A 12,218-nucleotide genomic window follows, 5' to 3' on the forward strand; every position below is an offset into this window, starting at 1 on the left:
CCTATCCCCTCCTCCCACCTCAAGCCGCACCTCCATCTCCTACCGACCAACCTCATCCCGCCCCCTTGACCTGTCCGTCCTCCCTGGACTGACCTATCCCCTTCCTAACTCCCTACCTACACTCACCTTTACTGGCTCCATCCCCGCCTCTTCGACCTGTTTGTTTCCTCTCCACCTATCCTCTCCTCTATCCCTCTTCTATCCGCCTCCCACTCTCTCCCTATTTATTTCAAAAGCCCCTTCCCCTCCCCCTTTTCTGATGAAGGGTCTAGGCCCGAAACGTCAGCCTCTCTGCTCCTATGATGCTGCTTGGCCTGCTGTGTTCATCCAGCCCTGCACCTTGTTGTCTCTACACCTTGTTATCTCAATTTGTAGATGGTTGGGTTTATTGTCAATAGGGCCACTAGGTGGCGCAATTTGCACGCTCCTGCAAAAAGTAATGTTGAACAGCAGCTGTCTGTCAAAGATGATGCTCGCCACATATTTCGCATGACAGAAATACCTAAAAATCTCCAGCAATGTGTCAGCGAGTCTTCATGAGACTTTGTGGGATGATGGAATTGATGTGTTTGATGTGAATGTGCAGGAGTTGCTACCTACAGATGTTTATAATCAGATTCAAACTTGGTGCCCACCAGGAATCATATCAAACAATTTGGGCTGAAAGTTTGCAAAGTGTTCAAGACAGTAGACAGCTTTTATTTTGGGACATTATTTACCTCACCCTCTGACTCTATTTTGAGGTGTGGGATGAATAACATCTACCTCTGCTAGTTTCAGAGGTGAGACTTCATCACCCGTCATCCACCACTCTCTCAAAAGGGAAATAAATGCTGGCCCAGCTACATCTCGCGAGTGAAAATAATAAATGAAAAACAACTGCAATATAGTTGATTTAACTGCCCTCTGAAATCACCTCGCAACCCACTCATTTGTATCAATTTAATGAAGATTTGTAAATTTGAAGATTTGTACTAAGAATAAAAATAGAAGTATCAATGGGCATAAATCAGAGTATCACCTAATACAATCGACTTGCAAAGTACTCCTTAACATCAGGTGAAATGTGAAAATTGGGAGTGTGTTGTCTCAAAGTTCACTCAATTTCATACTGGCAAGATAACCAACATGGTAAAATAGCAGTATTAGTACAAGTAAAGTGTCCTTATTGTTGAGAAAAAGCTGAAGGGGCTGGATACAGGAGATATAATCCAAAATGAGGAAACAACCTCACTAAGGTGCATGACACTACCACAATGATAACTCGGGTAGATTCAGTCGTAGTATGTCATAGATTAGACATGTCCAAAACGTGCTGCAGGTTGTCAGAGTTGCATTCAACCAGAATCTGTAAGTCATTGATCAGCATATTCCTCCCTCCTCCATTACTATTAATCAGGATCCAACCCTGCTTCAAAAGGGTAGGAGTACATGCCAGGAGCTAAGTCAGATGTACCTAAAACGGAGATGCCAAACTGATGAAGCTACAGCACAGGACCACATGCAGGCTAAAGAATAGAAACAGCATGCATTTCACAGAACTAAGATCCAACAACCAACAAATCAGGTCAAAGCTTTGCAGTCCCACTGCGTGTAGTCAGGAATAGCGGTGAAAAATTAAACAACTAACAAGATGAGGTTCCTAATATCCCAATTCTCAAATGATGGTAGAGCTCAGCATGCAAAAGGCAAGACTGAAACATTTGCAACCATCTTCATCCAGAAATGCCAACTGGATGATCCATTTTGGCCTCCTGTCAATTCCCAGGTACTGCAAATGTCAGTCTAGAAACAATTTGATTCACTCTACAGGATGTTGAGAAAAAGCTGAAGGGGCTGGATACAGGAAATATTACAGGCCCTGATAATCTCTCAGTTGAAGTTAACGACTTGCACTCCAGAACTAACTGTACCTTTAGCCAAGCTGTTCCAGTATAGCTACAACACTGGCACCCGTGCAACTATGTGTACAGGGTCATTTTTCACAAGAAAAACAGGACAAATCCAATCTGGACAAATACTTCCCCATCAGTTTATTCTCAACCGTCAGCAATGTGATGCAAAAAGGATTGCCAGCTGTGCTATCAAGCAGAACTAATCCTACATAGGTGAAATCCAGTCTAGGTTCCATCAGGATCACTGGCTTCTGGCGTCATTTCTGCTTGCAGCCTCATTACTGCTTGCAAAGTCAGGAATGTGATGGAATACTATACACTTGCCAAAGGGAATGCAACTCCAACAACACTCAGGAAGCACAATATTATCCAGGACAAAGCAGCCTACTTGATTTGCAGCCCATTCACCACCTAAAACATTTATTCCCTTCCCCACTGATGCATAGTGGCAGCAGAGTATATATGTCACACTGCAACATCTCACCAAGGTTCTATCAACACCTCCTTCAAAACCTGCAGTATCTACAACCTAGAAGAACAAGGATAGAAAAAAAGAAATGGGAATGCCACCCTCTGCAAGTTCCCCTCCATCTGATCTGGAGCCATATTCATAGATATTTCATAGCTGCTGAGGCATAATCATGAACTCACTCTATGGGTGTGTCTACACCACAAAGACTGCAGCAGTTCAAGAAGGTACACCACCTTCCCAGAGGCAGTGGGATAGGCAATAAATGCCAGACTTGCAAGCAGCCTACTCTGCCCACAGAAAAAATTAAAATGCTGGATGAGATTTTGCATGCGGTGTAGCAAAGTCAGAAATTTCGCTTCTTAAGATCATCTCATTTTGCATGGAGGAAAATATCTCTTTTTTTTCTTTGCTAATCTCAGGTCATAAAATACTACCATATTATAACTTTCTCTCTAAGTATTATTATCTAGAAAATAAAATAATTGAGGCCTGAGGTGCAAGTCAAAAGGTATGTACTAATACTGGGCCCAGCAAGGTAACTTCTGGAATGAAAGTCATGGTGCTAAAACCTCAAAATGTAGTTTCTGAAATACTGCTGATTAAATGACTGTAATTATAGACTGTAACCTATTGAAACAATTTAATTGTACACTGATTTCTTTCAGTATCAGTGATTAGGGCAACAAATATTAGATGTCAATATACTGCTTGAAAAGCCAAGTACTACTTTAATATCAAAGAAAATGCTTGAATTACTCAGTAAGTCAGTCAGCATCTGTGAAGGCAGAAACAGAGTTGAAATTTTAGGTCAATGACCATCCATCAGAATTGGGAACAGTTCATAGTATTTTGTGTCTCCATTCTTCTTTAATTGACTGCCACTTCACTTTCTGGAATGACCAGCTTGAAGAGACCCAGACTGCACTGGCTCTGTTACATTTATTCTGATGATACAACTTTTCACATCCGTTCTTCTGACATGTCTCCACTTTTCTTCAACGAAGAAACTCCTTTGCTGCCCTCAGTGTGGATAACAGGGCTCTCGACTATGTCGGTCCCATTTCTGCGCTCACCCACCGAGAACCATGATCAAGTTTCACCTTCCACATCACTAGTCCACATTCAACAGATCATGCTTCACTATTTCATTGATGCCACTACCAAACATATCTTTCACTGCCTAGTCAACATTCTTCAGGGACTGTTCACTGTGATACTCTGCTTCATTCTGCATTCACTCCCAACACACTCTCCCTACCCACAGCAGCTTCACATGCCAATGTAGGACATCCATCACCTTTCAGTTTACCTCCCCTCTCCTCATCATCCAATGCCTGGAACATTTATTTGACCTAAAACTACATTTTTTGCGAACTTGTTGTAATTTAAAATACTGTATTTGCTGGTCATAATTCAGTCTGCTGTTTGCTACGAAGACCAAATGCAGAGTGAACCCAAGCTTCTGTTTACTATTTTAATTCCCCACTTTGCTCGCATGCAAATTTCTCGATACACATGTTCCTAGTGTTCCAATGAAGCTCCATCCAAGTTCGAAAAACAACACCTAATCTTCAATTAGCTAGCTTACAGCCTTCTGGATTCTGGATTCAGGATTCAATAATATCAGACCACAATCTCTCCCCAGCTTGTTTCCCTTTTCATTGCACATTTCAATTTTACGCTCATTTTTTTTCGTTTTTGTCTTCAAAAGGTGGTTGTTCATGATACTGCCACTCACACCTCCCCGAGAAGCAGCTTTTATTTCTTTGCATGTCCCATTACTACTCCTTTTGGTCTTGTCCCCCTTCCATCCTATCACAAACTTTGTTTTGTTCTTCTTCTCACACCTGCCTTCAGTTGCTGAAAACGTTCCATATGATCACACAAAATGTAAACATTGCTAATTGTGGATTAAGAGCCAAAGGTTTTCAACTTGTACTCATCAGGGCAATGAAACATGAAACAGACTCAAGAAAAGAGATCCAATTTTATTAGCCTGCGTGTTTTGATTGGTTGGGCAATCATGAACAGTTAAGAGGCAATTTTCAGTTCATAGACCAGGCAGGTAAATTTTGATTGGTCATGGTATTGCTGTGGGAATGCAGAGTTTGGCAGTTTCTGCCACTCTTTCTTTAAAATGAAAAATGTGCAATATCTCTACAAATTATTTTTGCCTGCAGAAAACAGCGTCCTGTTTATTAATATATAGCTTCTAGTACACATAAGTACATCACATTCTGGGTTGGACTGATGGTCTTAAATTGGTTTCCTGTGTAAAAATCTACAAATCTTAGCATAATTTGGATTATTTAATAATTGATTTCCAATATCAGAATCTCATCTAATGGTGGATATACTTTTGTGATGCTTGCAAGCACAGGCTGACTGAGCACAATCAGCATCTATGCACTGCAAATAGTTAAAGGGATGTGCTGTTTGATGCAGGCTGCCAATCATTGGGATGGACGCCTGGCACTACTCTCACGCTAAATGTTGTACATCACATAAATTAATCAACTGGTAGGCAAAATAACATTTTGGCTTAACAGCAGCATTCTATTAGTGGAGAAAACCACTTATGTATTTGCTGCATGGTAAGAGCAGGAGACAGCTAGAATCACCTATTGTTCACATTTTAGAGACACTTTCCCCTTCCAGGGTAATGAGACACATTGTATCCTACCTAGTGCCAAAAGTAGTGGCCCTAGGCCCTTTCACGAGTTGAGAAATGATGTGGCCAGTGTATCTGATATCATGCAGAATAGTTTTGATATGCCCTAGCTTAGCGTCAGCTTATACAGTGAGTAGATGGCTAGGGCTCTATTAATGAGGTTACCATTAAAACTGTTCTTGTAGGATTTGGGAATGTAGGAATCCCAATACATATACAGAAGGTCTACATTTAGTGGTCAGTGTATAGTTGTTGAGATATCATCTTAACTTATACATGGAGGAAAGGGAGTTTGTTTGATCGCTCCATTTCAAAAGGTAAATTTGAATGCATAACAGAATTTATTAACAAAAGCATAATTGCTGAAAAACTCAGCAGGTCTGACAGCATCTGTGGAGAGAAAGTGGAGTTAATGTTTTGGGGCCAGTGACCCTTCTTCAGAACTTCAGACTGAAGTAGGGTTACTTGACCTGAAACATTAACTCTGTTTTCTCTCCATAGATGCTGCCATACCCTGCTGAATTTTTCCAGCAATTTCTGTTTTGGTTTCTGATTTCCAGCACCTGTAGTTCTTTTTGTTTTCACATAATTTATTAAGCTGTGTAAAGAAATTCTTTGACGCAGCTGTGGATGCAAATACTGTAAACGCATCATATACATATTGAAAATATGCAAAGGTGGAAGGTTTGTGGTCATTTCACAAGTGATGAACTTCTCATGATAACCAATGAAGGAATTATTGACAGCTGGGCCTAAAGGGAATCTCAAGGCAACACCATCTATTTGGGCCTCAATGAGGTCATTGAGAATTTAGCAATTCACTCAGTTTCAATGAAAGAACCACACTCTTATCTGATGAATTCTATTTTTGACAAGAGGTCATTAACACTGAGTCTCCCTCCACAGATGTTGCCTTAACATTTTTATTCCATGTTTCTAGAATCTGTAGCATTTTTGTTTTTGAATGACTTTATGTCAGCAATTTCATGAGAAAATAAAATGTATTCTCACCAGGAGCATCATATTTTAGGACTTCCTGGAAGGACACCGACATAACAGGATGTTTCAGCTTCTCCCTGAAGTCTGTAACGGTCTGATAGGCCAGGAATACTGCCACAGACATCAACAGCAGGTAGATAAGGATAAGAACCACAGAAAAAGTGTTCTTCAGACAGGCTTTACCAAAGATGGAGGAAAGACTTGTGGAGCCAGGTTCATCATCTAGAACAGGGAAAAGCATTCATTTAACCACAAATTCCTTCCCTTGATAGAGAATTGTAACAAGACCTATATGCTGTTCAAACTTATGAGTTACAAAGTAATGAATCAATCATATCTCACTGTGGTTTATATGATGTATATATCACATTGGTTCAGTTTGCAGTCATTAGTGACTTAGGGTCCTGGCAGCTGACTACTAAGGAGTTTAACGTTCTCTTAGCCAAGACTTTCATCTGCAGCACTGTAGAGTGGATATGCAACTGATTACCACTTTCTTTATTGTAGTTAAGGTAGTAGCATTGTAGTGGTGTTTTAGGAATTATTTCAGAGTCGGAGGTCAAGCTACAGTTAAAGCTGTACCATTAAATGGAGTGGAGGGGGGTGGGGTGAAGAATTAAAAGGACAATATGTCAGAAGAATAACCAGCATGCTGTAATATATACAGGTAACAAACAGAACTAAGAATATCAATATTGTGGAGGGATTTGTGGATGAGAACAATGATTTGAATTCAGTGCATTGGGAGATAAAGAGTTCAATGCAGGTGGATGAAGATAGGTAAGAAAGGGGTGTGAAATAAGACTGCAATAGAATGCAGCAGTGGAAATTTCAGTGACTTGTATACTGTGTATGTTGTAAGCTTGGGGGACTATGAAGAGAATGTTCATTCAGCTGAGGTTAGAAATATATTGCTGAGAGGTTGTTTGCTGCTGTGAAGAAGGAAGTATAGAAACAGGCAGGAGAAAAGCAAGAGAAAGAGAATCATGGTTGTTTCGTTCCAAATAGCCAGTTCATGAATTGGATCCATTTATATCCTTAAGACAGGATATTAGAAAGGGTGTGGTTAAGGGAGCTGCAGGCAGATAGGCTTAAGATGTTAAATGACGATAACCTCGTCAGTGAAAGCGACATCAGAGACAGTGAGGTTGAGGAAGTGATTACAAACTGAAGTCATGAATGGAAGATGATCAGTAAACATCTGGAATGCAGAGAAATTAAAGATGGGGGTAAATGGGGTAGGGGTTGAGGTGGGGATGGAGGCAGATTTAATTCATCAAGGATCAACAACCATTCAATGTCAAGGTTAAGGTAAGGAAAGAAGAGATATTTGGTGCAGCAAGTTATATGGAGACTTTGGAAAACTATGAACAACAGGGTCTTTGAAGGAGAGACAGGAAGAGTAGGTGATCAAGGGCAAGGTGTTTAAAGGAGAGGAAAAAGTCAGAAGAGAAAGACAATACAGTATAAGATGGGACAGTTTACAGACAATGAATTATTTTTTCAATATACTTACTTTCCTTCATGCAAACTTTGTTTATAAATTCACGTTCAACTGCTGAAATCTTGTTTTTAGTTTGATAAGTAAAATGTTTTCACATTGCAGTAACAAAGTACAAGGTTACAAATTCTCCCAAACTATAATTTAGAGTACAGAACATAAATGTTTATCCAAACAGTACAAAAAAAAGTCAAAATAAGGATAAAGACGGCACTGAAAGCATAAGCCCAAATTCTTTTTTAAAATTCTATTGACTAAGTCAATCAAGCCCTGTCTTTCAAACAGTTCTGAGTAATATTACTGTAGAACATGATTACATTCTCACAAGGAACCACCATTGCAGAGATTTAAAATGAAAGCAAAAAAAATGTCAACAGTTAACAACTGGAGGAGCAGCGGAGGAGGAACAAGAAGAGAAAAAGATGAACTCTATTGCATTATATTCAATGTTTCATTGGAGTTTGGCAACACTTTGCGTATAACACACGAGAAGACACCTTTTACTGTATTTTTATATACATGTGGCAATGAATCTCAATTTAATTTAAAACTCAAGGCAGAAAGTAACTTCAGAGCAGTCATAAGCAGACATGATTTATCCAAACAATTTTGCTGATTGCTTCTTTAAACAACTACAAACAATTCCGCAGTTACACAGGCTTTATTTTAATTAGAATTCCAGAACTAGTTGCTGCAACTGGCTTTCAACATTTACACAACCAAAAACAGCTGCTGTGTCCGAACAATAAGTGTGTCATCTTTAGTTATGTAAATTCAAGGAGCTGGTTCAAGGTAGACAATAATCTGGACTCCAAATTAAAATAAGCACAAAACCAGTTTAAAAATTATCCTATTCCAAATCACACAAACTCTGGAACAATACAAATTAGCTGGATTATATGCTGAGGAAGGTCTCCTGCACCCCCCTGTAAATTTTGGAGATGAGCATATCTCCACTCAGCCATTGTACATCACTTTAATTTCCTCCAGCAGCCCTTTAATTAGTATAAAACGGGATTTGTCCATCCCCAGTAGCAAAACCTGTCGCCTAACTGGAAGTCAGAGGTTCTGTGCCTCCAGGATCAGTGACCACTGCTGAAACTGCAGAAGGTCCAAACAGAAGAAGGACTTTCGATGTCCCCAGATCCAGTTCAGTCCAGGTTCCCACCAGGGCTAGATTTGCAGGGCCATTAAGGGTGGTGGGAGACACGTTGGTGGTGCTGCCAATGGAACCAGAAGAGTTCAAACTGTGGTGCAGGCCTCCAATAGGCACAGGGAGCAGAGAAGAAGGTATATGCTCTTTCACTAATCAACAGCCTGCAGGGCTAAAACTGCCAGGCTACATGTTGGCACAGGTCACTCCCACTCCCTTTTAAATCAGACTGGCAGTGGGATGAGGCCCTTCATTGGACATTAATTACTCACTTAAGGTTCTCAGTTGGGCCAAGGACAGTTGGTCCACCAGATGTCTCACTCATTACCCATAAAATTATTGCAAAGCAAGTGTTAGCAGGCTGGCAATAAGACACTGTCCTACAGGGCTGTTTGCTTTTCTACCACGGGTGACCTGTAGACCTCAGCCCCCTGCCTTTCTACAGGGAGAGATAGAAAAGAGAGGTAATACTTGTTTATACCTTGTATTACTGTTCCATTTAAATCATCTTGCTCAGTGTCAGTCTCATTCCTGAGGTCAGAATAGCAATTGCTTTCCTCTGTTCCAACATCTGAAAGCTGCAGAAAAAAATGTAAAGGTTTTTAATAAACAGTTTTCAAAAATTGTTTTTTTTTAGGTGGGCAAGCCAGCAATTAGAACTCAAGACCTGCAAAGAAGTGGATGCTTCAGCAGAGCATCTAGGTCACAGAGAAAGTACCAATTAAAAATCAACTAATGTTAGCTCATTTCGAAATTAGTCATCCTGCACAGGAATTGAGACAGTTTCATTACAGTTCAGGATATGGGGAGTTTAGAATTTTTTTGCAAAGATTATGTTGCATGGCAGGAGGGCTGATGTGGCAATGATAGTGTCCCTACCACTGAGCCAGAAGGCCTAGGTTAAATAAAAACTAAAAGAGTTTCAGATGCTGGAAATCAGAAACAAAACCAGAAATTATTGGAAAGCTCAACAGGTCTGGCAGTATCCACGGAGAGAAATCAAAGTTAATGTTTTGAATTCAGCGACTAGTTCTGAGGAACCCAAAACGTTAACTCTGATTTCTCTCCACAGATGCTGCTGAGCATTTCCAGCAACTTTGGGCCTAGGTTCAATACCCATTTGCTCTAGAGGTTTGTCATAACATGCCTGAATAGGTTAATTAAAAATATCTAATCTGCATTACAGACAGAAGCAGAAAGACAAATAGCAGCAAATACACATCTGTTTGAAGCACTGGAGATTAGGACAGGAAATGGGTAAAATCCAATTCATACACACTTTATATCCTCACTTATCCCTTTATCTTCACTTACTGACAAGCCCGCTGTATATTTCCATGAATATCCTCAACTGACGCTAAACTCATGATTTGTAAAGTTTTGCATGACTTCTTTTTTTGTAGGGTGTTAACAAACCTGACTTCCTTTGCTTTGAGTGCAAGTTAACACAACAACCACCTTCTGAGTCATCCAGCAAGAACACAATCACAAACTAATCAACCAAGTCTGTTTTGAAGCCACTTCTGTTTACAGGATTTCCTATTTATCCCCAAAGTGTTTTGAATTTTGTTTTTAAGAGGTGCTGAGGCAGATGTGTAAAATGAAGAGTGTGTGGGGGGGGGGGGGGGGGGGGGGAGGGAGTCATGTGTTAGTCATACTATATAACTTCAAAAATGACTAATCACTTATATGAAAGGGCATTCAAATAGCTCTTTAAAACATACTCTACTTTCAAGTCACCATATTTCTCACTGATGATTTTGTGTCTTCTTGAACAGGTGCAGAGCATTTTGCAAGGGAGAAAGGAACAGTCAGAGGTTGTGGTCTATGTTGGAAATATGATATAGGAAGGAGAGTTGACTACCTGCAGTTTCAGGAGCTCTAGAGATTAAATATCAGCCTCTCAATATGATAGGAAACGTCAAATAGGCCAAGTTAACAGAAGAAGAAGCACTTCAGAATCCTGACCTTAATTTTTAGGACAGACAAGGAGATCAAGGAACGTGTTAACAGAATTGGTCGGAGATACTATTACACTAAAAGCGCACGGATACTGTATTTGAGAGTTCAAAACGAAGCCGATTTGCCTGTGGTTGACGGAATGAGGAGCTGACGCACAGCTGGCTACACACTATAGGGCTCCTAATAGTGAGAAGGAGATTGAGGGGTAATCGCACCATCTTCACAACTCCGAAATGAATGCAACTTATCTCTTGACAGATGGTGACGGACCTGTTAAGTCCCATCCTTCTTTCATGACTCTTAAATTCCTGGTTTTAAAGCACCAGCCCTCGTGGGCTTTTTGATAAGGCGAAGGAGTATCTTTGGCCTTGCGTAACTACTCAGGCGCCGTCTCCCTGGGGGGACTGTTGTGGTCACACAGCGGCGCATCCGTGCAGCCTGAACAACAAGGTCCTGGGATTGCTCATGTTACTGTACCGTATGCAACTACCCCAACACATTACTAAACCAGCAACTATTTTAATTGTTAGCGCAGAAAAACGTATGCAATTCACGCAACCAATAAACCCAAGAGTATTTCAACTATTATTTCCGACCAACTGCAGACTTTAGGTAACTATTTTCAACTCAATGAAAGCTGAAGGCTCTTGTTTGCAGAGGCCGGTTTCAATAAAACAGCTCGAGCGAGACTGCCAACCCTTTTATGCACTTACCTCCCGGTACGAGCCGACACCATCCCTCCTCATCACCGCCGCAGTCATCGGAACGATCAGCCGGCTCAAAGTGACAGCGACACGGTCCCGAACACGTTATAGCAGCACTCATCCAGCTCCTAGGAGCCCAGTGCAATACTGATCCTGCCGTGACTCAGAGAGATCTGTACCAACCACCAAGCACCTGGGGTGGAGCTCGGTTTCCTAGTCCCCCCGCCCCTAACTCACCATCACAGCAGACATCAAGCTTGGGGGAACGCAACACTTACCCAGTGACCAACACAGGGGGAGTCCAGCTCTCACCCACTGCCCAACATTCATCCAATGACCACACCAGGGGCAAACCTAACACTCGCCAGGTGTCCAATCCCGGGGAGTCCAACACTCACCAGAACACGCCCAAAGCTCACCCAGTGACCAACACCTTCAGAAGGAAACTCACTCAAGGTGGACTGACGAGAAAAGATGCCAATACTCACCGACTTCCCAATGCTGTAAACCGAAAATCCCCAACCATAGACAGTTGAAATCTAGCCTAAATCAGAAGCAGAAGACCACCTCCCACTTTTCCACATTTTTTTCACTCTGACTGTTGGATTTGCAACTATTTACTCTCGCTTGCACTGCAGTATTAGCACGGGCCTCAATAAATTGATTTATCTAATTATAAAGTAGGTACTTAATTTAGCTACCTCTACTTTTAAACAGAAAAGCTTCAGATATTATTCAAAGATAGTGGGAGCTGCCGACGCTGGAGAATCTGAGATAACAAGGTGTAGAGCTGGATGAACACAGCAGGCCAAGCAGCATCAGAGGAGCAGGAAAGCTGACGTTTCGGGTCTGGACCCTTCT

At 41.1% G+C, this 12,218-nt stretch overlaps 1 protein-coding gene across 1 annotated transcript in view; it reads right to left on the reverse strand.

Moving 5' to 3' along the window:
- Positions 1-11,523, reverse strand: part of pacc1 (proton activated chloride channel 1) — a 30,080-nt gene extending 18,557 nt beyond the window's left edge. The window contains exons 1-3 of the mRNA XM_048600774.1: positions 11,367-11,523; positions 9,173-9,269; positions 6,050-6,259 (exon numbers count right to left, since the gene is read on the reverse strand). Coding sequence (XP_048456731.1) covers positions 6,050-6,259; positions 9,173-9,269; positions 11,367-11,414 — 355 coding nt within the window. The 5' untranslated portion in view covers positions 11,415-11,523. The remainder of the gene's footprint in view (positions 1-6,049; positions 6,260-9,172; positions 9,270-11,366) is intronic.
- Positions 11,524-12,218: the final 695 nt, after the last annotated feature.

The sequence above is a fragment of the Rhincodon typus genome, chromosome 9, assembly GCF_021869965.1.
Source record: "Rhincodon typus isolate 14 chromosome 9, sRhiTyp1.1, whole genome shotgun sequence".
In the NCBI taxonomy this organism is placed as follows: Eukaryota; Metazoa; Chordata; class Chondrichthyes; order Orectolobiformes; family Rhincodontidae; genus Rhincodon; species Rhincodon typus.